Source organism: Neovison vison, chromosome 3 (genome assembly GCF_020171115.1).
Source record: "Neovison vison isolate M4711 chromosome 3, ASM_NN_V1, whole genome shotgun sequence".
Lineage (NCBI taxonomy): Eukaryota > Metazoa > Chordata > Mammalia > Carnivora > Mustelidae > Neogale > Neogale vison.
Window position 1 is genome coordinate 173,752,094 of NC_058093.1, and position 27,463 is coordinate 173,779,556.

At 46.7% G+C, this 27,463-nt stretch overlaps 1 protein-coding gene across 2 annotated transcripts; it reads right to left on the reverse strand.

Annotated features, from left to right (window-relative positions):
- Positions 1-40: 40 nt before the first annotated feature.
- ENOSF1 (enolase superfamily member 1) lies at positions 41-27,463 on the reverse strand. 2 transcript variants are annotated; one of them, XM_044243317.1, is made up of 16 exons: positions 27,335-27,463; positions 20,526-20,634; positions 16,964-17,079; positions 15,145-15,231; positions 14,697-14,723; positions 12,275-12,347; positions 12,120-12,158; positions 11,459-11,541; positions 10,649-10,683; positions 9,933-10,020; positions 8,267-8,401; positions 4,919-4,960; positions 4,026-4,155; positions 3,676-3,775; positions 929-1,010; positions 41-340 (listed from the first exon to the last, which is right to left on the reverse strand). In XM_044243317.1, the coding sequence occupies exons 1-16, from the start codon at positions 27,416-27,418 to the stop codon at positions 248-250; spliced, it is 1,323 nt and encodes a 440-aa protein (XP_044099252.1). In that variant the 5' UTR covers positions 27,419-27,463; the 3' UTR covers positions 41-247. The 2 variants fall into 2 exon arrangements, with proteins under 2 accessions (XP_044099252.1, XP_044099253.1); XM_044243318.1 differs by lacking the exons at positions 16,964-17,079; positions 27,335-27,463 and having other exon boundaries at positions 20,526-20,588.

Genomic DNA, 27,463 nt, shown 5'->3' on the forward strand with positions numbered 1-27,463 from the left:
TAAGAACATCTTTCTGAACTTGGAGTTAAATCTAAATTTGTTTAGGGACTAATTAGGAGAATACGTTTATTTGTAAAAGAATCAAGTAATAATGACAGCTGATTCCTAGGGTTAACAGGACTTTTGGCTGAAATTGTTTTGAACTCTAGGATGACTTCTTTCTCCTGTTTTTGTAAAACCACACCCAAAAAGTGTATGTAAGAATTTTCACTTAGGAAAGGGTGTTAGGGCTGAACATTTAATTCCCTTAAGCAGCAAGGAGTTTCTTCCAGACTTCACCATCTGGATACTGATGTTTCTTTACAGATTCTTCCTTCATTTCTGTTGAATAACCAGCATCCTATCAAAGACAAAGAATAGAATAGTGTTAATAACTACCTGGAATAAAACTCATATATGTGTTTCTGCTGCTCAAAGAAACGCTGTTTTCAGACTATTTGAAATGGGGAAGGATACGCTTTTTATTGGCTACATCTCAGGATTAAACTAATCACTTCCTTGACAACTCAGCCTCCACTGGTGAAAATAAGCCCCAGTGTCTTGGACATGATGAAGATAAGTGGTCCAGGTAACACAACCGGTCTAAACGTTTCAGTTCACTAACTTGCTAGGTGGTGCCAAGTTTTGTTTTGTTTGTGGCAGGGGGTGGGAAGGACTTTGCACAAGAGGTGTTCATTTTAAGGTCTCAGCTGGTGTTGGGAAGAAAGGCTGGCATTAGAGAAGCTTTGTTGGGGCAATTTCACTTTAACTCCTGACCTTCAGGCCTTGGGAATTTGATATTGCTAACTCAAGAGACATTTGTAATTTCTAGATACTGAAAATAAGCTCTAAGGAGACCGCTTTGCACTCTAGGGTCTAACCTACAAGAACAAGAATACCAGGGTCTGGCAGCTCCTTGCTTCCTCAGGGAGCCTCTGGCCAAGCTCACCTGAGGAGGCATGTAGGAAGCCTTCTTGATTACCACAGGATACCTGAAATGTTCGTGCAGGTGGTCGACATATTCACACATCCTAGGAGGAAGGAATCAGATTAGGGCAGTAATTACAGTCTTATGTTAGATGATTCATGTGGTACTAACTGTTAAAGCAAAGGCATGAGAACCGCTCAAGAAAGGGTAGACTCAAATTGGGTGCATGTCTATGCAAATCTTTCAACCGCTGCCTCAGGTTCTTTCTGTAAAATAATGTGAGGGTGAAGTCTCGTGTGGGTGGGTAAAAAAGTCTGTTTTAAGTCTACAGATGGTCTCCAACTTATGATTTGACTTAAGATTTTTCGATTCCCTGATGAAACAAAAGCCATTCAGTAGAATTTTACTTCAGATTTTGAATTTGAATCTTTCCCCAGCTCGTGATGTGTGATACAATACTCTCTTGTGACGCTGGGCTGTGGCGGCAGCAGCCCCCAGTCAACCATGCCATCATGAAGGTCCACAACGAATACACTGTTTTACACTTTCAGTAACGTATTCAATAAACTACAGGAGCTCTTCAACAGTTTATTATAAAGCAAGCTTCATGCCAGATGACTGCTCAAGTAGAGACCAATACAGGTGTGCTGAGCATGTCTGAGGTAGCCTAGGCTAAGTATGGTGTTCAGTAGGTTAGGCGTTATTAAACACATTTTAAAATATATTTTCAATATATTAGTATTTATCAATATTGGTAAATATATTACTATTTCAATATTTTAGGGAGGGTTTATTGGAATGTTAAGCTATCTCAAGCCAAGGAAGATCTGTAAAGGTTTCGTGACCCCCTGAAGATACCCATTTAGACTCCATAAGTATCTGGGATTATTTGGGTACCTTTAGCGAGTGGTGAGATGAATAGATTAAAATCACCCAGTGAGATCCCATCCAGCTACACACACGATTTAGAAAAAAGCACAGGTTTTACTGTCAAACCAATCTGTTCAAATTTGTGGAGTCAACCACCTTCTAGTTTTGTGACGGGGCAAGTGACCTAACTGCTGCCTCACTTTGGTCATCAGTTAATCAACAGCTAGGACAGGCAGCCCAGGTGCCTGGTGCTGGGCACTCACCAAGGAACTGGCAAGACATGGCTGCATGGTTTCAGTGGACACGATACCAAGTTACCACCTAGAATATGTGCTATGTATCATCTATAAGAACAGACTACAGGTGAAGAACCAGCCACATGGGAGAGGGTGTTCTGGCCTTGAAGAATGAGCAGGGAATGGGCACTCCCATCTGGTCACAAAGCAGGGGTGCCCAGTGGTGCCTGGCGGCTGCCCCGCCCACACAAGGACATTCTCTAGCCCCAGAGCAGCCTGATGCACTCGCACCTATTCGCACATGCTCACAGTGTACCACCCTCCGCGCGGGCCCTTTTCTCAGCCCGCAAGACTGGCAGGACCTTTCAAGGTTGGTCTGAACCTCCCCTTGGTCCCACCTGCAGGACTGAAATGAGAGAGGGCAAAAGCAGAATAACCTAGGAATGTTCACTTTTTATTGTACAAAATATTTCAGACATAAAAGGCACACCTATGTCCTCAGCCTCCCACCTAGAGAGAGAAACCATTACTTTATCACTGAGGCCCCCTATCAACCTTCACAGGTCCCATTTCTCACCCACCGCCCGGCGTTTGGTGTTTGCCATTCTCATGCACATTTTTATGTTGCCATCATATAAAATTATGGCCAGGGATTCTTCTGCAATACCACATTTAATTCCAGGAGAAAAGAAATGCATAATAAAGTCACACGGGGAGCCTGAGAGGCTCAGTCAGTTAAGCAGCCGGCTCTTGATTCTGGCTCAGGTCATGATCTCAGGGTCCTGGGACTGAGCCTCATGTCCTGCTCTGCATTCAGCAAGAGCTTTAGCTACAGCATTCTCTCCCTCTGCCCCTCCACCCTCTCACTCACTCTGAAATAAATACATCTTTAGAAAAATAAAAATAGGGGGGCCTGCGTGGCTCAGTCGTTGAGTGTCTCTGCCTTTGGCTACGGTCATGATCCTAGGGTCCTGGGATTGAGTCCTGCATCTGGCTCCTTGCTCAGGGAGGAGCCTGCTTCTCCTGCTGCCTGCCACTCCCCCTGCTTGTGCACACGCTCGCTCTCTCTCTGGCAAATAAATAAATAAAATCTTTTTAAAAAATAAATCAAAATAAATCCATATGTGTGCAGATTATTGGAAGACTGTCTTAAAGTTCACCTGGGACATCCTGAGAAATAAGATGAAACTAGATGTGGCCAGACTATGAAAGACTCCAGCGCTGGGACCAGGAGAAGCAGAGAATATAAATGTGATGAAAGCCATGTAGATTTAGAAAGAAAGGAATTCTGGGGGTGCCTGGGTGGCTCAGTAGGTTAAGTGCCTAACTCTTGATCTACCTCCGGTTTTAATCTCAGGGTCGTTGAGTTCAAGCCCTAGCGGACTCCATACTAGGTGTGGAGCCAACTTTAAAAAAAAAGGAGTTCTGGTTTCCCCGGGTTCTACCTCACCTGCCCATCATGTACTTAGAAAACAAAGGCAGCTACCCAGAACCCACCATCTAAAAGAAAAAGAGATCTATTCACTGCTGGGACTCTAGTGAAATGGCCCCATGGGAAAAAGTGGAAAGCAAAGCCAGCTTGGCCTTTGAGTTATAGAATGTGGCAAAGAACAGAGTTCTTAGTGCCTCTGCTCTCCAGAGCCGAATTTTATCCGACATTACCTGTTCTTGAGGCTTGCAGAAACGGATATGAAGTCAAATATAATCAGATGCTGAACCAATTCACAGAGGCCAACTCCACCAGCATGGGGGCAAACCGGAACTACAATAAAGACAGATCTCTACTTAATGCCAAGTGGGGTGGGGGTGGGCAAAGGAGAGAACACCTGAGGTTTTTTTTCATTGCCCGCAGGTGATTACATCATTCATTATTATTTAGGGAGGAAATTGCAGGATGAAAATCATCAAAGATTCCCTGATTCGGCTAAAAAGACAGTCTTTCCAGAGGGACCTGCCGGTGTGCGGTGGGCGGGGAAATGGAGGGTTGGTATGTGGTTCCCAGGCGCCCTTACTTTCAAACTTTTTGGCCATCAGCAACACTGAAAGGTTTTCATTGACACTTCCCAGCCTGCAGCTGTCAATCTGGAGAAACTGCAGGGCTTTCGCTTGAAGGAGTTGCTTAAATATCACTCTATTGTGGCACTGGAAATAGAATTAAAATAAAACCAGCAGAAGAGTTAACCTGGGCCTTCAGGAAGCCTGGGCTGTATTCTTTGCTCTCATCTGGCACGAAGCGAGCCCTGACAATGCAGGTGGGGTTCCTGACTGCTCACTGCTTCATAAATCTGCTAGCGGAAGGGTGTGAGTCACGCAAAAGTCCCACTGACTGGACATCTATTAGGGAATGATGGTCAGAGCGGCTGGCAAGGGGGAGGCGAAGCGAAGCATCAGGAGGGAATGTGGTGATGGCGATGAGTAGGTGGCTAGGACGACGGAAACCCCAAGGCCAGCCAGCACTGCTCCTTTCGCTGGGCAAACCAAGAATCTGTTCTTCCACGCGGCTCTACGCGTGGGTGGACGGCTGCGGGTCTTGGCAAGCATTTGTGCTCCGTTTATAAGCACGGAGAGTGAACGCAGTAATGTTTATTCAATTTGGAAGCTGGCTTTCTTAAAACCATACTGTGCGTCTTACGCCCTTGCAGGAGCAACTTCAAACTGCTGCCTTGTAAACTTTGATTAGATACTTTGGGAAAGACACTCGGCTTTACTTCATATGAATTGTCGGAAAAGAGACAAATTTTGACTCTCTCTGACTGCAGACTCTACCGATGTGCTGTAAAGCATCCTAGGTTCTGAGATTATGAAAACTTCCCCCCTCAAAATAACACAGGTGGTGGAGCCTAACATACGCCAGTGTCCCCAGTGGGTGGCCAGTGTGTACTGACCCCAAGGAGATGTCACTTACCTGTTCTCCGGTGGCAACGCCAATTCCTAATGGGACCAGCGCCTATAAAACAGAAGACAACCTGATGTTATTTCCCAAAGATTATGAACTGAAAATCCTAATTTTAAAAAAATTTACAGTGGTTTCACCACTCAGAGCTGAAGAAGGAGATGTCCCTGCGGGGGCTGTGTGAAGTTTTAGGAAGGGCAAAAGGTCGGCAAGGAGACTATGTGTGCACACAGGAGGGGCTAGCTGAAATGCTGCCATTAGCTCCCTTCCTGCTACAGCTCTGCAGATTCTCCCCGCCGCCCCGTCAGTGGGTGTTCTAGGACCCTCTCCCTTCAAGCTTAGCCAGTGGGCTTAGATCCACTTTACAGGTCAGGCAGAGCTTGTTCCTTACCTGGTGAACTCCTCACTGGGCGAATGCTGGAGTCTTCTTAACACAGCACTGCTCTCTCTGTGCTCCCCTCTAAAGCTACCTCACCCCCTCCACCCAGGCTCCGGCTGCTCCCCAAACGTCCCTCCCGACTGGGGCTGCCACAGGCACTTTCCTCAGGCGCCTTGGGTTTCTCCCTAGCTTATCTTCCCATTGTTTAGGGAATACAGCAACATGTCTGAGTCCTGCTACCTGTCTGGTGCTGTGTGAAAGCCTGACTGAAATGGGTCCTCATCTACAGCCCGTTGGGACAGGAGCCACCATCATCCCGTCCCCATTTCACAGATGAGAAACAGATGCAGGGCTAGTAACCCGCCCCCAGATCACAGGCTGGAAAGGGGTAGAACCAAGGCCTAGACTCCAGGCCAGCTCCAGAGCCAGTGGAAGCTTCTTAACCACTAGACAGGAAAACTTCCCTGCAGAAAAAACCCTTAATTTAGGAGTCAGGGGCTCCCGATCTTGCTACCTGTCCTGCCTCTATGTGTGGATGGGGAGTCATGGACCTCCCAAGCCTCGCCTCCTTGTCCCCAGGTGAGGGGGTAGAGTGGATGGTCAGTGGGGCACCTTCTACTTTCCTGGTTTATGCTTCCAGAGACCTCTATATGAGTGCAGTTCTTTATCTCAAAACAAAACCAAAAACCAGAGTGGGGAAAAACAGAGGGGTAGGAAAGTCACTTGGCTTACTCACTCTACCATTTTAAAGTATATGTTTCTGACACTAAATAGGTACCAACTTCTATTTCTTCCTTTTAAATATTTCCTGAGCCTGCTCTCGTCTAGCTGCCCTCTCCTTTCACTGCCCACCCTCCTTGATAACTGTGAAAGCCTCCTACTTCTGCTCTTTGCCTCGTTTCTTTCTGCCTGTTTCACACAACATTGTACCACATCTCAAGCCATCCTACAAGTTTTTTCCAGTCAAATCCTCTTTGATCCCACTCTCCCCTTCAAGACACTATGGTGGCTCACTTCTGCTCAGCTGGACCCATCACCCGGTCCCAGGGACCTGTCTTCCCCACACCCCCCGACGTGCATCTGTACTCCGCTGGGCATCTCCATGGCCCCACCAGGGCTGGCTGTCTCTGCAGCTGTCCCCTGCCTTGGGTTGTCTGTGCCCAGGTCATGGGAGACTTTCTGAGGGGTTGGCCTCCCTCATAAAAACAAAACTTCAGAGGGCCGAAGCCCTGAAGAGCTTCTAATGAAAATCTCCGGGCAGGGGTGTGTGCTGGGGGGCAGGGTACAGGTCCCTGTGTGGGCTGGTGGGCAGCACTAGAGCCTGGCTGCCTCCAAAAAACCCCAAGGTGAAAATCTTTGTCAAACCATGGCCTCTGACCCGATTCTCATGACTCCTCAGAAGCTTTCAGGTCGCTTTAAACTGACACGGTCCCCCTCTGGCTCCTGTTCCTCCCCCCCAACCTGCCATGCAGCTTTGCTCAGGGTCCGCTCGTATCTTACCTCCCCAGGCAGCTCCACCGCTGTAGCCCACCCTTGTGTCTCCCTGCAGTGACCTTCCTCCTACTGTCCTCAGGACTTGGCACCCCTCCCCCCATGCCGGCTCTCTCAGGTTCACGTGTCTTTGTTTCTCTGTGGCTTGGCTGTGACGTGGGGTGAATGCAGGGCATCCCTCAAACACAGGCTTCTATGGAGGGCCTGACAGCAGGGGCTCATACGTTCGTGTCCTGAGAGAAATGGGGCAGGATGGTCCCTGTAGGACCCACAATTGCCCGTAGGACACACTGAGGTGTCCTACCTCTGGGAGGTGTTCCTCCCAGAATGTGAAACTGCCCGTCCTCAGAGTGAAACTTTCTAGATCAGGGGAAAGTATAGCAATGCAGAACCACCTCAGGGGGAAACCTGCTCAGGCAGGCAGGAAGGGACATAAGGCCAGCAAACCTATACCCTGACAGCAGAGTGTTGGGGGGAAAGGGGCATCAGAGGAAAACATAAAAGGGTAGTTAGAGGTGAGTGCTGGTTGAGGAGGGGGAACTTGAGACTCAACATGCCGGGATGCCTGGTGGCTCAGTAGGTTAAGACACTGCCTTCGGCTCAGATCATGGTTCCAGGATCCTGGGATTGAGTCTCGCATTGAGATCTTTGCTCAGCAGGAAGCCTGCTTCTCTCTCTGCCTCTGCCTGCCACTCTGTCTGCTTGTGCTATCTCTCTTCCTGACAAATAAATAAGTAAATAAAATCTTAAAAAAAAAAAAAGAAAGAAAGACTCAACATGCCTCATGCCAGGAGCAGGCACAGCCATGTTCTGTGCATAGATGCGTGGGGCCCCCTTGGATAGACACCAGTGTATTCAAATCACACAACCCATTCCTGCCCTGATTTCTCACTCATCCAACAGCCTTTGGTTTAATGTGGCTCCTTGTGGAGCTTGCTCGGGTCAGAGGATACAAACACCTAGTGTCCCCAGAAGTTGGGAGTTCTCATAAGTGACCCAGCATTCTGGCTTTCTATTTATCAGTGCCGGACACTGGCTAAAGGGGGCCGCTTCCTGAGAAAGCATGTTCCTCAGATGTTCTGATGTACCAGGGTCTCCCTAAACCCAAGAGGTGGGAAGGCCAGTAGATCTGTGAGGGGAGTACCCTGGTGCGGGGACTCTAGGCAGCCTTCTCTTGGGGTGGCCTGACCTTGGCATTAGCTAGCAAACCTTTTCTTAAAATTTTGTTTCATTCGGGGTGAATAAAATATTTTAGTATCAGTTAGATTTCTGTATTTACGAAGTATGAAGTCGTGTCTATTAATCTTGGGTTTGCTGACAGCCTTTCAATGTTTAGCAATTTACTGTCTCTAAAATAAAGAGAAACCTACAAGAAAATAAGCAAAGGAGTTTTAGGATCCTTAGCAAAGGATCCATCACAGCCAGTCCAGAAACCCAACAAACAAACAAATATACGGCAGGAGTGGCAGAAGCAGGTGCAGTTTTTCTACCTTGGCAATGGTGGCGTGTCCCAGAATGTCATCTGGGGAGGTGGGCTCCTCAATCCACAGTGGCTTGAACTCAGCCAGCTTTGCCATCCACTGCACTGCCTCAGGCACATCCCAGCGCTGGTTGGCATCCATCATCTGCAAGGAGAGAGAGGGACCCTCTACCGTGAGGTCTGCCTGGTGCTGACCTGTGACGGGGCCCTGGCTCTAAGGGAGGAAATGCTGCCACTCAGTGCTCCCGATGGCTGAGCAAGACTGTGGGAGGGAGCCTGACATTTCCCCTGTGGAGGACCAGCACACAGCCAGCACGAAGGCGGCCGAAGCGCAGCCACCACGACTGGAACTGGGGCTCCAGATGCATCTTCTGAAAGAGGTGGCCAGCCAGTCGCAGGACCACTGAGATGTCTGCAGGTGCCCTGGGCTGGGCCCAGGAGAAGTGCTCGTGGGCCCTGGAGTTCTGGCCCCATCTGCACCTAGGTGCCACCCAACCGTGTCTGTCTCGCACTGTCCATTGTTCTGGAAACGATTTTAGCACCTTCCCAATCATGCTCATCAGTTCTGAATCTGTTTACTAGTCATTTTGACTCTTGTCAACTATGAGTCTGGCACTGGTTAATCAATAACCCAGACTCTCCCATTGAGGAAGCACGTACTCAACCGGGCAATTTATGGATTTTGTCCCATTTAATATTTAGAACAACTCTATGAAGCAGTTCACATTAACTCAGTTTACAGAAAAGAAAGCTGGCATGCAGAGCAGTTAAGCAAGTTGCCAAGAACAGGAAGTCACGTGAATGGCAAGTTCAGGTCCAGGCCTCTAACGCCCAGGCCCTAGCTCTCCGGAAGCCAGGTGCTGGGCGGGCAGAGATGATGAAAGGGCCTCCCCATCCCTGACATTATCACACCCAGAGAAGACAGACATGGGGATGGATCTGTCTAGTAGGAAGTGCTAAGTGGTAGGAGTCCCCTCAGGAGCCACTATGAGGACCAGAGGACAGGACATCTAGAATCACTTTGTAGCACAAGTTATTTGGGTAAGAATGGCCCCGGTAAGACAAAAGTCACATTAACTTGTATATGTAGTGGCACTTCTGATCCTAGGTCAAGGACTCAACTTCCATTTCTGTTAACTTATGAAACATGCCTCCAAAAACCATAAAAACATCTTATCCTGACTTTATAAGAATATTTTACATGTAATAAGAAACATCTTATAAAAATATGAAGACAGGAATCACTGATCCTTACATTGATCTCAACAAAAGTTAGGCATTTCTTCCACCTTGGCTCCCCGAGACTGGCCTATCTGCTGAACCAGGAGGGACAGATTTGTTCAGGGAAACTAGATAAGACACATGAGGGCACCAGTGGGGAACCTGTCTGCTCAGGCACGTCGCTGCTAGCAAGAAGGAACAATCCCTAATCTAGCTCTTACTTAAGGTTCTGCAGAAGAGAATCATTTAAAACTATCAGCTCCCTTCATAGTTGTTTTTTTTTTTTTTTTTAAAGAGTTTGCCCACTGCAAGACCACAAAGCTGTGTTTCCTCTAACATTCAGCTTTAACTTTCTTGTTGTTCTTTAATCCTTGCCTGAAGTGAGTTGTATTTTGGCCCAGGGCACAGGCTTCATGCAAGGCTGCTCTTTCTCGGTGAAAGGGGAGGACATTTACCAGCGTCTTCTCGGGTCCAATCATATTCCGGATGAGGCGGCACCTACGGATGTCATCCTGGAGATCAGCACCCACTTTCACTTTAAACCTGTAAAAGAGATGTGGCTTGGTAACTGGGACCTATCCCCTGGCGGGGCGAAGACACGCAGGTTCTCTGCAGAAGTGGCTGCTTCCGCTGATAATTCACAGGTGACCTTTTCTAGTAGCCACTGCCCTGTCCCCCTAGGTCTCAGACAAGTCACTGGAAAATGACCTCAGGACAATAAGGCCTCCTCTCCTGCTGACCCCAAGTCAGGGAACTAGGAGAGCTGTCAGATCTTTTTTTTTTTTTTTTTTAAGATTTTATTTATTTGACAGAGAGAGACACAGCTAGAGCAGAACACAAGCAGGGGGAGCAACAGGGGGAGCAACAGGTAGAGGGAGAAGCAGGTGTCCCACTGAGCAGGGAGCCCGATGTGGGCCTTGATCTCAGGACCCCGGAATCATGACCTGAGCTGAAGGCAGCTGCTTAACCAACTGAGCCACCCAGGGGCCCCATCACATCTCATCTTTGCAGAAAGAACCTGGCCTGTGTTGAAACTTGTCCCACGCATCCCTACGTGTCAGACTGTTCCTGGACGAACCCTGGCATCCTTGGTGCCTTTTGCTCCTGGCTTGTCTCCACTGCCCAGCCTGTGACAGGGAGAGTGAAGCCCATGATCACACAAACAGGTTACCTGGTCCAGCCGTCCTTCAGTGCCTCCGTGCAGAGCTGTGGGGAAAGGAGCACAGTTACCATCACACACCCCAAAACTCTCTTTTGTCTAACGAGTACCCCAGTTGTCTCTGGTCTCCTTTCATAACCACTATGGCTGCCTCAGGAACCGGAGGAACCACCACGTGTTGGTGATGTAAAAGCAGGAGCGGCTTCCCCAACAGAGCATAACTCTTCATACTTGTAGGATGACGATCTTTCCTCACCTCTAGGGGAACAATTTCTTAAATTGTTCACAACATTCCTAGGAGGGAAATGGAGCATTTCTGTCTATCCCCCTTCTTAAAGGAGGGTATTCTGCAGCCCCCTGAACACGTGGACATAAGGGAAACAAACAGAAGCTAGTCTTCCTCTCGGCGGCGAGGACAGTGTGATGGCAAAGTCATAAACCAACCACATTCCAACTGCATGCTGGGCGCCAGCGCCCGGGCTGAGGGTCTTACACAGCTCACAGCAAGATTCTGACTCCCCCCAAACTACCCACAAGATACCTATCATTTCCCCATTTCACAGTGAGGAAATCGAGGCTCTGTGTGACACTGCTGCCTCTGCCAGGGAATCAAACCCTGGCCTGTCATGTTCCAGAAGCCAAGGGGGGACACGCTAGGTCACGGGGTCCCGCGCCCACGACGTGAATGGCTTCACTTCGCTCCAGCGTTAAGTACTTTCAGAAAGAGGCCTTGGGTCCAAAATGATTTAGAAAAGCTAACAAGAAAACTCCAGAAAGCCAGGAATATAAAACCTGTCCACAACACCAGGTCCGAGTGCCCACCTGCCTCAGCTTGTCGTCTGAGTAGCCCAGCCAGGCGCATGACGTGGTGTAGGCAGGGTAGCCTTGCATCAGCATTTGTCCTTCTGTGCAAACACAATGCCAGTCAACATTTTGTGCTTTCCAGGGACCTTCAGAATTACAATTGCCTTTATTTATTTTTTTTTTTTAAGATTTATTTTTTGACGAGAGAGAGAAAATGCGCAGAAGCAGGGGAAGTGGCAGAGGGAGAGGGAGAAACCGGCTCCCCACTGAGCAGGGAGCCCGACATGGAACTTGAGCCCAGGACCCCAGGACCATGACCTGAGCCAAAGGCGAATGCCCAACCGATCAAGCCACCCTGGCTCCACAGTTGCCTGTAGCTAAGCTGCTGCCCCCAGAGAATCCAGCCTGTTGTTCTTCTGACCCTGACTTTCAAGTACACCCAGCCCCAACCAGCCTCTGGCCACATTCACAATCCTGCAAATACCAAGGGTCTCAAACTCGCCCAGGTCTTCCTGTTTGTCACACCCAGGGTGCCGCATCTTCCAGATGCAACCCTTTGTCAGAGGGCCGGGCTGCGGGGCACGGGCATTGCGAAAGATGATGTGAACCCCAAGTGGACAGGGACCCTCAAAAGGCCAATGACAACAAAAATAATGAAGGAAATTTCCTCACCACCCACCTCTCTCTTTTTTACCAACTTGACCTTTCTGCAGTATTTCTGGAAAAAAATGAGAAGCATCATCACTTTTTCAGACAAAAAAGCAAGCTACTACATTATTTAGACATCAGCAGGTACCAGAAAACTTTCAGCTCCGTCACTCGAGTATGACTCACCATAGGCTTCCTCCTCAGTCAGGACGTCTGTGATGTACCTGAAATCAATGCAGGATAACAGCGTCCTGGGGTCCTGGCAGTGTGACAGGAGAGGGGAAAGGCCCAGATCAATTCATGAGCAGCTTAGGTTTCTAAGGATAGACTTATCCTCTCTGGGAAAGGACATTCAGGATTTGTGTTAAAGTGTTTGGTTCTGTCATTCCTTGGTACAGAGCTCTTCGGAGGGTCAGTGCCGCCTCCCCAAGACATCTTCAGGCCCTCGTGCTGCAACCCCTTACTCCCTCCCCACCCCTTCCCTCCCCAGACATCTAGGCTCCACCATCCCAACTAACATGGCTCCTGGAAGGAGGATCTGGCAGGAGGCATGCAAGGGCTCAGCACGGGTTAAGTGGAGAGATGAGTACCTGGCATCCCTCTATATTTACGTCATTGCTCCACACTTCACGGCTTACGGTGATCCTGGAGCAGCTCAGCAGGAGATGAAAGAAGGCTGGTCTCGGAACCAGGCCCTCCAGGGTCAACCCTGTGCCCACCATTTATTCGCAGCCTGACCATGGGCCATTTCCTCTCTTGTCAACTCACTTCACCGACAGGACAGAAGGGATTCACCATGAACGACCCAGCACACTGCCTGGCCCTGGACCATCACTGGCTGTTCTCTCCCCACCTCTTCCTGCCCCTCATTCACTGCTCAGGCCATGCTGCCAAGGCCAACATCCTCATCTGGGCCTCTGGCAGAGACCCCTCCTCATCTCAATCTAACAGCTGGGAAGCAACCAGTAGCTTTGCTCCCACTCAGGTTTTACTGTGACCAACAATACTCCACTGGTCTGTGAAAAAGTGTAAAAGCTGGGAACCTGGCTGGCTCAGTTGGTGAAGCATCTGCCTTCGGCTCAGGTCATGATCACAGGGTCCTGGGATTGAGCTCTACAACCAAGTCCCTGCTCAGCTCAGCGGGGAGCCTCCTTCTCCCTCTGCCTGCCTCCCACCCCCGCTCGTGCTCAAGTGTGCTCTCTCTCAAAAATAAACGAAATCTTAAAAAAATGTGGGGTGCTGGACGACTCAGTTGTTAAGTGTCTGCCTTCAGCTCAGGTCATGATCCCAGGATCCAGGGATCGAGCCCCACACTGGGCTTCTTGCTCTACGACTCCCTCTGCTTGTGTTCCCTCTCTCGCTGTCTCTCTCCGTCAAACAAATAAATAAAAATCTTAAAAATAAATAAAGAAAGAAAGATGTAAAAGCTCTTTCAATGCTGAGATTTTGCCTCTTTCTAGACTACTGGCCGCTACTGAAACAGGAAATAGGGTCCAAAAGAATGAAGTCACAGGCATCTTCTCTAGTGGCCCTCAAATCATTCCATTTGGGAAGCCACCTTTTACACCCCTCTGAAAGTTTGACCTTGTGCCTAAAGGCAGCTCATGTCTTTCCCCTTTGGATGGAGCCCCCATGCCACCTGCAACCACATCAGAGAGCCAGTGTGATAGCTTCCTGTTTAACTTTCTCCCAGAGAAGAGGCAATGTCTGCCCACCTACAGTCTTCAAGGCCATGTTGTTCTTTGTGTTTCCTTAATTGTGATGTTAAACTCTTGCTGACCGCCAGAGTTTCAGCAACCATGCAAGACATCATCACCATGAGGCAGCTGATGCTCAAAGAAGGTTAGTGACATGTCTAAGGTCAACCTGCCAGGAAGTGATAGAGCCCAGATACAAAGCCAGGTCTGCCTGGGTGTGAAGCTCATGCCCCTTAACTTGTCCAGACTTTTTTTCCTCCTCAGCTGCCAGGTGTTCAGCTCTACCATAAACATGTCAAGAAAAACGGAAACATCGAGGTGCCTTATCGTCAGCATTTGGCTCCTTCCCTTCTGCAATCAGACAGTTGGAGACCACCACACTCTGATTTGTCACTTCCTTTTAAATTCAAAGTGACCAGACAATATCTTAATAATATATAGTACATATTATATGTACAATATATGTACAATTATATGTACAATAATATATAGTACATATTATTAAGATAATAATAATATCTTAATAACCTCTTATTCTTCAGGAAGCACTTTATTTGGTCTTTAAACAAGTTCTACAAGGTTCTCAGAGAAGTGAGGACAATCCCCTTTTCATAGTTATGAAACAGAGGCTCAGGGAATTTGCATGTGAAAACTCCATAGTGGGAGAGGCAGGATCTAAACTCAGTGTTTCCTGTGCACCACTCTGCCTATGTGAGCACAGCCAGCTGTTACTTCAAATATCAGAAAAGAAATACTAGGATCTAGTGGGATTTTGCTTTGTCATCACTACAGTGACCCAAAGACAATACTGAATATATTTACTAATTACCAAAAGCAAGTAATCTGTGAAATCCATCTCATTTACATTATGTTATTATAATTCTTTAACATTATAACAACATTATACTTACCATGTCAACAAGTAACTTCCACAGAGGCTTGGAGAAAAAAAGAAAGAGAGAGAGAGAGGAAGAGAGAGGGAGAGAGAGAGAAAGAAAGAGAAAAGAATTGTAAAACATGTGTAAAGTAGCCTTTTTTTTTTTTTTTCCTAAAAGAAAAGGAAAACTCCCACTCTCAAACACCTGCCCTCTGGCCCACCTGCGTGCCCAGGTCTTGGGGTCTCTAATGCTGCCTCCTGACTCCTTAGCTTTGCTGCCCTCCTATTTCTTTCTCTGCCCTTTAAACCTACTCCTATAGTTTCCTAACTACTGCCAGGGAGATAAAGAAACAATTCTTTATATTTCTTTTGGAGGCCTGCTATAAGTCTTTTGCCTTCAGAAGGTTGCTCACAGAGTAAGTGTTCATCTCTCTGCCACATGTCGGATTTTCCACAGAGCAAGTCCTCCTTCGATGAGTTACCTTTCCCTCCTGCTTGGCCCACAGGTCCCAGACAGCGTTGAGAACGGCTGCGGTAGCCAGATGCACAACACCTTTCTCAGGACCGATCTGGTTAGGAAGCAAAACACATCAGCATTTCTTAGAAATGAGAGGTATTTGGGTCTCCTAGCCAGGGACACATTTCAAGACTTAAAAGGCATCAATAAAGGCTCATGTAGAGGTTAAGCTTTTTTTTTTTTTTAATAGTTTCTAACCTATAGAAAAGTTGCAAGAACAGCACAAAAAACTCTTATACGTTACCCCCCCACTCTCTCTCTCTATATATACACACATATACATATACAAATAGAACATATATAATATTGATTTTACTGAACCATTTAAGTTGCAGATACCATGCTTCTCGAACCCTAAGACTTCTGCATGTAGGACCTAAAAACAAGAACCTTCTCTCACATAACTGTAGTAGTATAACGATCAAATTCAGGGAACAGAACATTGATAGAATACTACTGTCTAAAAGACAGTCCATAATCACATTCTGCCAACTGTCTCAATATTTTATTAACATATTGCATTTGGTTGTCTTGCCTCTTTAGTCTCTTTTTATCTGGAATAATTTCTCTTATTCTTCTCAAGCTGCTGTTGACATTTTTAAAGTGCACAAGCTGGCTGACTTGTAACAGTGTCCCTCTATCTGGGTTGGTCTGGAGTTGCTTCATCACTGGGATTCAGGTCATACTTTTTTGGCACAAATTTTAAGTAGACAGTAATGTCACTTTGGTTTTTTATTAGGGTTATGATCTTTCAGCACTTAGGTAAGTCAGGGTCCACTGGGCTGTTGCACTGTGAGGTTACCATTTTCTCTAAGTATGGAGATTAATATTATCCCCAAATTTGGGCATGCATTGAAGATTCTTGCCTCAATCAGTTATGGCTACAACATTTGCAATACAGTGATTGTCTAACATTACCATTCTTTTTACATTAAGTTTGTATTCTACTATAATGACAAGCTTTTCCTGGTTGCTTGTTCACTATCTAAATGGACTCATGGATTCTTATGTTATTCCATGAGTTACAAGCCATCACGCTAACATATTTATTTTGATCCTTGAATTGTCCCAGATTTGGCCAGTAGGAGCTTCTTCAAGGGAATGCCCTAAAAAACAAGTTCAACTTGCTTTGCAGAAAGTTCAAAATGAAATCCAAGGCAAGATGGCAAGTGCCTTCCCTTGTGCCTTTCTCCATGCATGGACAAGAACTGGAGCAGAGGTAGCAAAAGACAGAGCTGATGTCAGGAGACAAGGGCAAGGACCCAGTTATTGGACTGACATTACAGGGATAAACTCCTTTCTCTAGAACCTCACTCTTTTCATGCCTTGAACTTAGGGTTCAAAATACAGACTTTTACACATAAAAATACTCTGGTCTCTATCTTCTTAACTTTGGTTAAGAAATGTAAGATTCACATTTCTGGCTTTAATAACTTCCTCTCTTAACTCCAATACTACCCACATTATCTCTCCTCCAGAAAGGCTGCCTATTCAGTACTTAATCTTCTAGGGGGTCTAGAACACTTCCCCATTCAAGGAGTGGGAGTAGAGATAAGGTCCATAGGGCTCTCAAGATCCAAATGTGTCCAGATTCAAGTCTTATAGAAAGGAATCAATTACTTCCAAACACTGACGGTCTAAATAGTTCAAGCCCTAATTTATCTCGATACAATGTTTGACCTTAGAATTATAAGCCTGTTTGTTTTCGTATTTGTTGCCATCAAAGGACATCTTAAACCTTAGTAACACTACTTACAGAAGCATTCTTTAAAAATGGCCCTTACCCATCTGAGCTGCCCATCACTTGTGAGCTGCCTGTAGAAACCTCTGAAGTCACCGATGATGTCCCTGAGGTCCTTGTTAAGCACATGGTGGGCGAGGGCATTCACAGCACAGACCACTATTAAGTAAGGATTCAATTCTTAAGTATGTTTTGGTATGAACTCAAAAAACTAAGACATGAAAAAAAAAAAAAACAACTGCCCAGAATATGTCTTCTGTGTTTTTCGTAAGTGATACCATCCATGTGGAATGGCTGCTAATCCATAGCTCCATCTGAGTAGAGCAAACACATTTTTTTTTAAAGATTTTATTTATTTATTTGACAGAGAACACAAGCAGGCAGAGAGGCAGGCAGAGAGAGAGAGAGAGAGAAGCAGGCTCTGCACTGAGCAGGGAGCCCGATGCGGGGCTCAATCCCAGGACCCTGGGATCACGACTTGAGCCGAAGGCAGAGGCTTCAACCCGCTGAGCCACCCAGGCGCCCCGAGCAAACACATTCTGAATGGTTGCCATGTGAAAAACAGAACCACAGATATGAAAGTTTATATAATATTCCCAATCTATTTTCTTGTTCACTTGGGAAAGTGTCTGTCCAGGCAGTTTCAAAACCAAACCTTGCTAATTCATTGTTCCTAAAAAATAAGAAGGGTCTTATTTACCACCGAAGGGGGAAAAAAGACAAAAAAGAGAGAGAGAAGTACCCTCTAATTAATATCAAGCACAGAAAATATCTTGAATTCACAATATAACACACTATTACAGATGAAAAGGGGGCACCTCCGTGGCTCAGCTGTTAAGTGTCTATCTTTGGCTCAGGTCATGATCCCAGCGTCCCGGGATCAAGCCCCGCAGCGGGCTCCCTGCTCAGCGGAAAGGCCTACTTCTCCCTCTCCCACGCCCCTTGCTTACATTCCCTCTCTCGCTGTCTCTCCCTCTCTCTCTCTCTCTGTCAATTAAGTAAATACATACATACTTACATACATACACACATAAAATCTTTAAAATAAAATAAAAATTAGTGCATTTGACAGAAATTTGGGTACTGGTGATCATCTATGGTATGGGGACAATCTACTTCAGGTTTGCTTTGCTGCCATGGGTGAGAGATTTGATCTGAAGAAACTGGCCATTGAAGGCAGTGCCTTGCTGACTGACTCCCTGGGATTGTCTAGCCCAGGAAGGACACGTCAATAAAGCCTATGAAAGACCATGGGTTCCTGTACCTTAGGGCTGGTGTGAACACTTACAGCTGTTTTTTGTCTCTTTAGAAATTTTTCTTTCTTCGTATTTTTTCCCTCTGTTAAAAGCTGTGTTTTTTGATTCTATCCATAAAACAATAACTAGAACCCTCCCTCCCTTTCTCACACACTATGCTAGCACTGCCTTCGCAGTAATGAGGAAACCACTATTTTTTACTTTTTTTTTTTTTTGATCATAAAAGAATGAACAAGTAAGTAGGCTGACAAAGGCACAGAAGAACTGTGATGGACTAATGGAATTTTTTTCAACTTTAATGCAAATGCCATCTAACACATTCAGTGAGACTGGTAAATTGCCTGAAATATGGAGGAAGGTTAAAGTTAAAATGGGTTCTCTCACATTGTGGTCGGCAAAAGGTGGAAGCCGACTGTATCACCGCCAAAGAGCCATTTATTAAAGGCATAGAGGATGAAAACTGATTTATCCCTGGCTGAGATGCCCATCAGGACAGCTGGGAGGGGATGGGAGTGGAGGAGGAAGAGAAGTCAGTGAAGGCCCCAAAGCACAGAGCTCAGCAACCAGGGAGAGGAGCCTCCTATCTCCTATCTCATGTCTCAGTGAGCACGTGGGGTCCCTCCACTGTGCACCCGACTCAGCAAAGTTCAAAGTCTAGGCTATTAACAGAGTGTTTCCAGAGGCCCGTCCCATAACATATTTTGTAAGTTTGCTGAGTTTTATGCAACTTTTGGGGGCCGCCCTATATTGCCTGCAATAGAGAGAAGGCAGCGTCATAAACTTGGCTTAGACCAGACACAATTACAGGGGCGGGAGAAGCTGACACACAGCTCACAAACCTAGCGTGGTCAGCGGTTACTGCCTTACGGAAAACATTAACAGCAAATGGTTGACTTAATGGAGAAGGAGAAGGAATCACTGCCAAGTCTCCTCCTGCTACCTGGCAAATTCCTAGCTTCAAGGAATAATCTTTAAGATTAATCTCAAAGGCTCACCTCTGTTCTGAAGCTGCCCAAGACCCTCCTGGACAATGAACTGACCTTCTCTCTGTGTAGCTTGCACCAGCTTTTGAAAAATCTATCCTTCTCATGCTGCATGATCCTTTCTTTTATGGCTGTATGTCCCTGAGACGTTCGTGCATTCTTTCTCCATATACTCGAGATTCTGTCTCCTTTGTCTGTCTCACCAAAATCTCTCTCCAGTGCCTGACACATGGGAGAACCTCAAAGGAAGTCTGTTACAGAACTGGCTGAAGGCACGATGCAAGGCCAGCCCCGTGAAAAGTGGGACAGTAGCCACTTTGCATCCACTTAAAGTCCAAGAAAAGTTCCCTTGTCCTTACACACACGCATATACACGCACGTGTGTACGTATGCACACACAACTTTTGTCTGCTTGACAATACTAAAATCTTTCAGTGGACCAAAGACTTCTACTTTACATCTAAGGGAGAGCTGACAGTGCACATAGCTGACAGGGAGAGGTATTGCATCAGCACCAAATTTAGAGAATCCGTGTCCTTCCTTCTTAGATCCTCACACCTCAACTGTCATCATTTGGCTTCAGACCCTCATGATCCACAGAAACTGATCTGGCAAAGGTCACCTTTTATACTTTTTGAATTTTCTATCTTGTACATGGATTAAGTATTTCAAAACAAAAATCAAAGAGATCATTTGTATTTAAACGTTGAGGAAAGAGGGGCACCTGGGTGGCTCAGTCAGTTAAGCGTCTGCCTTCGGCTCAGGTCATGACCCTGGAGTCCTGGGATGGAGCCCCGCATCAGGCTCCTTGCTCAGCGGGGAGTCTGCTTCTCCCTCTGTGCTCTCCCTCTTTCTTTTAAATAAATAAAAAAAACTTTTTAAAGAAATGTGGAAAGAAAGCACTTCAGGGAGGGGCTAGCTGAGCAGCTATCTGGGCCTCAGTCTCCTTATCAAGAAAATGAGGGGCCTCAAGAGCCCCACTGAGCTCTCCCCAAATCTGAGAGAAGAACTAACTCATGGCTCGTGCAAACTTGCTTTGCCCAGATGACAGCTCTGAACCTGGGCAGCCAGAGGCCCTTCCGCCATGAGGACCACTGCGCGTCTGTCTATGTCATATGTCTGGCCACCTGCCTTTCTCAGTCAGAGAAATAGGCCAAGATTCATGGATATGCCCACAGTCCATTGACCCCTGCGAGGAGAAGGGCCAAGTCCTGCCACCATTTCATTTCTCCCCATGAAACAAATAAACCACAAGACACTGTTTTTACTCACCCTGAGCAGTGTAAATACAGAGAAAAGTAAGGTCACAACTGGAATCTAAGTGAAAATGAAGCATTCTAGTACCTTATAAGAACATTCCACTCACCAACTTCCGTGCCTTTTCCCAGAGTGAAGGTAAGCCCATACCCCTTGAGCCCGTCTTCCGCATCCGTCTCTAAGATGACATAGGCAGCCGAGTAGTCAGGATCTGTGTGCTGTGGGAAATATGCACCCCACCCCACAACGCAAACATAAGAAACCCAAAGGTACACCTCAGAGCATCTCATAAGAAGAGAAAACACAACAGGGGATGTGTGTGAAGAGCTCCAGTCTGATGCAAGCCTTGGGGCACCACCCCCCCAGGGGAGGAGTTCTGAATGGACAAAGGGAAAGTCGTCCTGACAGATTCCTATCATTTCAACGAGGGCAATGTATACATTTTTAGTGCCAGTTTGCAATTATGCCTCCTCTGATGATAAGCTCAGATTGTAATCCACGAGTTTTCATCCAAGCTACCTCTGCCAGCTCTCTGAACAGAGCTGCATTCATTCACAAGCAGCCTCAAATGGAAGCAGCCAAGGCTTCAGAGCGCCTCACAGAAAACTGGACTTTTCTTCGCAGCAGCCTGTAGCAGGGCTCAAAAGCCAATGGCGCTGGTTCAGAGGAGATCACTGGGGGAACACAAGGAATTAAAACCTCAGGACAAATTAGCCTATTTTTTGTTTTGTTCTTTTTTTAAACTTGCTACTATCAAATGGTATTTTGGTAAATGTTTACTGACTGACTGTGATGAAACTCAACACTACCTGTTGATGGGGGGAGGCAGAAGTGAAAAACCCAGTCTGTGTCTAGAAATTTCTCCTACAGTGGGGAGAAGAAGCCAACACACAAGAAGCAGGGGAGGACTACTGTGTGGTCAGTGAGAAGGATCCTGAAGAGTAAGGGAGCAAGCAAAGGGGAAGCAGGGGACAGAGACATGGGGATGGACAAGGGATAGCACGGGGCAAGAGAGAGCAATAGGAAACCCTGAGCCTTGTTAGACAGAAGGGAAATGCCCCTGGGGTGGCAAGTGAATGGAGACAAGACTGGAGAGGTGGTGTGGGGGCAGATAGTGGAGACCCCCAGAAGCCAGGCAGAAGATCTGCATGCATCTATAAGGAAAGTAGGATGACAGATTTTGCATAGGGCGGTGACAATTTATTACGGTTTTTATTGTTATTATTATTACTATATAACATTTGTTGCTCTGGCACACTACTTTTTTTTTTTTTTAAAGATTTTATTTATTTATTTGACAGAGAGAAATTACAAGTAGATGGAGAGGCAGGCAGAGAGAGAGAGAGGGAAGCAGGCTCCCTGCTGAGCAGAGAGCCCGATGCGGGACTCCATCCCAGGACCCTGAGATCATGACCTGAGCCGAAGGCAGCGGCTTAACCCACTGAGCCACCCAGGCACCCCTCTGGCACACTACTTTAAAAGCTACTTGATTTAATTTAACCCTCATAACAATATCACAAAGTAGGTGCTAGATTATCCCTACCTGACAGATAAGAAAACTGAGTTGTTGTTGTTGTTGTTGTTTTTAAATTTTATTTATTTGAGAGAGAACAGGTGAGAGAGAGAGAGAAAGAGAGCATGATCTGGGGGTGGGGAAGGGCAGCAGGAGAACAGCAGACTCTCGGGGGTTCAATCCCAGGACCCTGCGATCATGATTTGAGCTGAAGGCAGATGCCCAGCCCAATGAGCCACTCAGTTGACCTTAAACTACAACTTTCTTAAGGGAAAATGTATCTTGCTCCCCCAGCAACCTGCACAACTTCTGATACGTAGCCGGTGCCCAGGAACCCTTCACACTGAATGCCCTCCACGAGGCTCTGATGCCAGACAAAGGCCGCCTGTCTACCATGTTTGCCTCTTCCCTTCCCCTGGGTTTTGGGATCTAAACTGTCTCTTTAAACTCAGTTTCTGGGGCGCCTGGGTGGCTCAGTTGGCTGGGCGTCTGCCTTTAGCTCAGGTCATGATCTCAGAGTCCCGGGACCAAGCCCCCTGTCAGGCTCCCGGCTCAGTGGGAACCTGCTTATCCCTCTCCTTCTGCCCTTTCCTTTGTTCATGTTCTCTCTCTCTCAAATAAGTAAATAAAATCTTAAAAAAAAAAAAGAATGTTACAGTTAAAAGCCATGGTTACAGAAGCTCTAATAGTAAGAGGCAGGACGTGGTAAGTCTCTGGGAGAAATACAAACTATGGAAGCCAGGCAGGGAGCACTATTAGTGGCATGGATCTGAAGCTGGAGGAGGCTTTATGATGAAATTAGAATCTGAGATCATTGGTCCAGGATGGGGAGCTGTTCAGGAGTGGGAGAGGGCATGAAGGACAGGGACAGAAGAATCACCTTTGGTGACAGTGACAGTGAAGAGACAGAAAAGGGAAAGACTGGAGCGTATTTAAGGGTTAGTGACAGCCTGATTCGGCCCCTGAGTTCCTGAGAGGCAAGATTCAGAAATGAGATCTGGAATCACTGGCATACAAGTGGGCACTGAAGCTGCACACACAGAGAGGGTCTTACTGGGACCAAAGCATGAGACCGTAGGGCCCTTGGGGCCTGAGCCTTGCAGAGGGAAGAAGCAGGGTCAGTAAAGGAAGCAGCAGCAGCAGCCAGCCAGGGTGTAGAGCGACGGCTGGAAGCGGAGGCAGCCGACAACGTGACACGCAGACCCTGAGAAAGGACCCTGGAAGCAGAAATAACAATCCATCCCAAAGAAGGATGGAGACAGAAGTTCATTTCAGATGAAGGAGGAAGGAAGTACTGTAAAGGAAGGAAGGAAGTGTAAAGGTTGGAGGCAACAGGGATGAACCAGTGATTTAGTGTTTGGTGGGGAAGGAGCAGACACAGAAGGCAGACGAGGGGTGTTAGGGTCAAAAGAAGGTGATTCCAAAGTGCGAATCCCTGTGTATATGTGATAGAAAAGGAACCACTGGGAAAAGAAACTGAGGAAGAAAATACTGGAGATAGAGGGGATGAGAATAGGGCCTCCGCAGTCAAGAAGGGTGGGGATGGATTCTTTTGGGAAAAGGACAGGACTCTCACAGAATAAAGGGAAACATGGGGGTTAGTTGGGAGACTGACGGGTGGAGATGGGGCCCAGGGTCCATTTGTTTTCAGTCTTCTCCATGATGCAGTGGGCAGTTTTCCAAGTGCTGGGGGGTGTGGGACTGGGAGCTGGAGGAGGGGGAGAGTGGTCTGGGAGCATAGCCACTCCTGGGAGCTCAGCAGACAATGGGGAAAGAAGAGGAAAAGTATGGGCTGGGAAGTGGTGGTGGTTGTGGCACATGTCAGCTGGAGCTGGGCTATGAGCCCACAGCCCTGGAACTCTCTGGAACCTTGACGAGTGTCTCGACAAGCAAGCAACTTATAATGCAGGCCTGAGTGTTCCACATTTCCTTAAAGGGGAATTAAAAAAAAAAAATCACAGCTGCAATCCTTTGCTTTTAAGAGGTTGGGGGACAGTTTCAGTTTCTTTCATGAAAATATCCCGCTTCTTCTGATCAGGAAGCCTCCTCTGTTTTTAAGTGCTGAACAGAGCTGAATTGCTGAGTTCAGCATGCCGTGAGGGCTCGGAAGCAATACCCCAGGAACTGCAAAGCAGCACATTCTAATAAGAAGGCACATGAGAATCAGCACACAACACACCCCTTATCTCTGGAAGATAAATACTTAAGTATTTATTAGTTTGTAACACAGGTATCAGAGAATCTCTCTTGATCCAGAGGTCATAAACAACTTAGACCCAGAGACAAATTCCACAGTTCTTAAATTACTCTACTTAAAACCAGGCTACTTCAACACTTCACAAATTCAAAGCAGCGAAAAATCTAGGTCAGAGCCCCTTCTATTTCAGTTTCCTCATATGTAAACAGTAATTACAGACAACAATTTCTGGTGGCATTCTCTGTATCAGACACCTTACGAGCATCTCATTTATTACATAAAGCAGATATTATTATACCCATGTCGCTGATAAGAAAACTGAGGCCTTGGAAAGAGCCTGATGTCCATTGGCAGATGAATGGATATAGTAGATGTGGCGTATATACAATGGAATACTACTCAGCTATAAAAAATTAAAATGTCATTTGCAAGGACGTGTATGGAACTAGAGGGTATTATGCTGAGTGAAATAAGTCAATTGGAGAAAGACAATTACCATATGATCTCACTGATATGTGTAATTTTAGAAACAAAGCACAGGATCATAGGGGAAGAGGGAAAAAAAATAAAACAAAACCAGAGAGGGAGATAAACCATAAAGAGACTCTTTTTTTTTTTTTTTAAAGATTTTATTTATTTATTTGACAGAGAGAAATCACAAGTAGATGGAGAGGCAGGCAGAGAGAGAGAGAGAGGAAGGGAAGCAGGCTCCCTGCCAAGCAGAGAGCCCGATGTGGGACCCGATCCCAGGACCCTGAGATCATGACCTGAGCTGAAGGCAGCGGCCTAACCCACTGAGCCACCCAGGCATCCCCATAAAGAGACCCTTAATCACAGTAAGCAACCTGAGGGTTGCTGGAGGGGAGGGAGCTGGGGGAAGGGGTAACTGGGTGATGGATATTAAGGAGGGCACATGATATAATGAGCACTGGGTGTTATATAAGACTGATGAATCACTGACCTCTGAAACCAATAATACATTATATGTTAATTAACTGAATTTAAATTTTAAAAATGGAAGAAAAAGGAAAACCAAGGCTTAAGAGAGTGAGTGGTTTAACGCACAGCTGCTACACTTCAGAGAGCCAAAGTGGTTGCATTAGAGCAATTGTTTGATTTTTACAAGCCAGTGAAATTTCAAACATTTGGAGATCCACAAAGGATTGCCAACTGGGTGTTTTTAAAGTCATTTAACATAAGAAGGAACACAAAAATTGTAAAAAGCGGGAATAACTTCACCTCAGGATAAAGGACATACTTTTAAACATAATTTGTTTAGTCAGCATTTTCCACGAGAGACCTATCTTTTTTTTTTTTTAATTTCTTTTCAGCATAACAGTATTCATTGTTTTTGCACCACACCCAGTGCTCCATGCAAGCCGTGCCCTCTCTAATACCCACCACCTGGTTCCCCCAACTTTTCACCCCCCGCCCCTTCAAAACCCTCAGATTGTTTTTCAGAGTCCATAGTCTCTCATGGTTCACCTCCCCTTCCAATTTCCCTCAACTCCCTTCTCCTCTCCATCTCCCCATATCCTCCGTGTTATTTGTTATGCTCCACAAATAAGTGAAACCATATGGTAATTGACTCTCTCTGCTTGACTTATTTCACTCAGCATAATCTCTTCCAGTCCCATCCATGTTGCTACAAAAGTTGGGTATTCATCCTTTCTGATGGAGGCATAATACTCCATAGTGTATATGGACCACATCTTCCTTATCCATTCGTCCCTTGAAGGGCATCTTGGTTCTTTCCACAGTTTGGCGACCGTGGCCATTGCTGCTATAAACATTGGGGTACAGGTGGCCCTTCTTTTCACGACATCTGTATCTTTGGGGTAAATATCCAGTAGTGCAACTGCAGGGTCATAGGGAAGCTCTATTTTAATTTCTTGAGGAATCTCCACACTGTTTTCCAAAGTGGCTGCACCAACTTGCATTCCCATCAACAGTGTAAGAGGTTTCCCCTTTCTCCACATCCCCTCCAACACATGTTTCCTGTCTTGTTAATTTTGGCCATTCTAACTGGTGTAAGGTGGTATCTCAATGTGGTTTTAATTTGAATCTCCTTGATGGCTAGTGATGATGAACATTTTTTCATGTGTCTGATAGCCATTTGTATGTCTTCATTGGAGATGTGTCTGTTCATATCTTCTGCCCATTTTTTTTAAATATGATTGAGAGACCTATCTTTAAAAAAAATATCTCAAGTACCCAAAGAGCATGGGTAATGAATGTAATGATATCACCTTCCCACGTAGGAAGCACAACATTAGAGGGCATACTAGAGTCCTCTGGTACTCATTCCCCTCCCTCCACACATAATAGGTAAGTATCATCCTAACATAGATGTTTCTCACTTCCCCTCATGTATGCACACATTCCTTACAGACCCATGCAATTTTTTCTCCTCGGTGGACTGAGGGCAATGAGGATCCAGTGGATGACAACCCTCGGGGAGACCCCGTATAGAGCTCCTTCCTATATTTGGGAACCCCTGCAGGGACCCTGGTAGGGATGGAGGGTTTCCCTCCAAACACTGTCAATAAGCAAACATGCCCTTCAGTATTTAGGTAGAGGGCTGTGGTTTTACAACTTCTCCAAAGACTGGTACTTGCATAACTCTCTACAGTGACAAACCCTTTCTAACAAGGTTTTCAGGTAATTTCATGAGAGGCCCCTCACATGCCTCAGAATTACCACGGGCTTGTCTGGTTTTCCAGCCAGAGTGTGACTCCATTTCAAAGACAGGCCCAAGATGCCAAGAGAGGTTAGCGTCTTCTCTAGGTCACACAGCAAGTTGTGGGGGAGGCAGGATCCTCACCCAGAACAGCCAGGCCCACCACCACAAACCCCACCAAGGTTTCAGTGCAGCAGAAGCCAGCAGGTGTTCTAGGCTTTCACCGGTGGGGCTCCAACAAGAGCATTTCGCTGTTGCACATTACGCATTCTACCATTTCCAGCAAAATACGAATCATAAATGTAACAACAGGAAGCGCAAAACGTCAACAAAGGCGGGGGCAGGGGGGAAGCCCAGGAGTTGTGGATAGTTTCGGGTTACTTTTACTCCCCGTCCCCTTCCCGGCCTCCTCCTCGGCAAAAGCAACGGTTCCAAAGTGGGGAATCCCCGCGACCCGCCGGACTCCCCGCGCCTACGTGGGCCCGGACGTCCGCAGCAAGAGGCACCGGGCAGTCGCTCAGCGCTTACCATGGCGTCGGAGCCGTGGCCCTCCAGCGACGTGGGGAAGCGCACGTCGCGCACCGAGAGCCTGGAGATTCGGCCACGCACCATGTTGCAGCATAGCCCGAGCTGCCCGCGCCGCCCGCTCGGCTCCGG

What these genes read in the sequence shown, in the direction of transcription:
- ENOSF1 (XM_044243317.1), bottom strand. Translation starts at nt 27,418, where the DNA reads ATGGTGCGTGGCCGAATCTCCAGGCTCTCGGTGCGCGACGTGCGCTTC. An exon ending in AGTTGGTAAAAAAGAGAGAG is followed by an intron (nt 11,542 to 12,119) that starts GTGGGTGGTGAG and finishes GTGTTTGCACAG; the next exon opens with AAGGACAAATGCTGATGCAA. An exon ending in CTGAAGGACGGCTGGACCAG is followed by an intron (nt 10,021 to 10,648) that starts GTAACCTGTTTG and finishes TCTCTTTTACAG; the next exon opens with GTTTAAAGTGAAAGTGGGTG.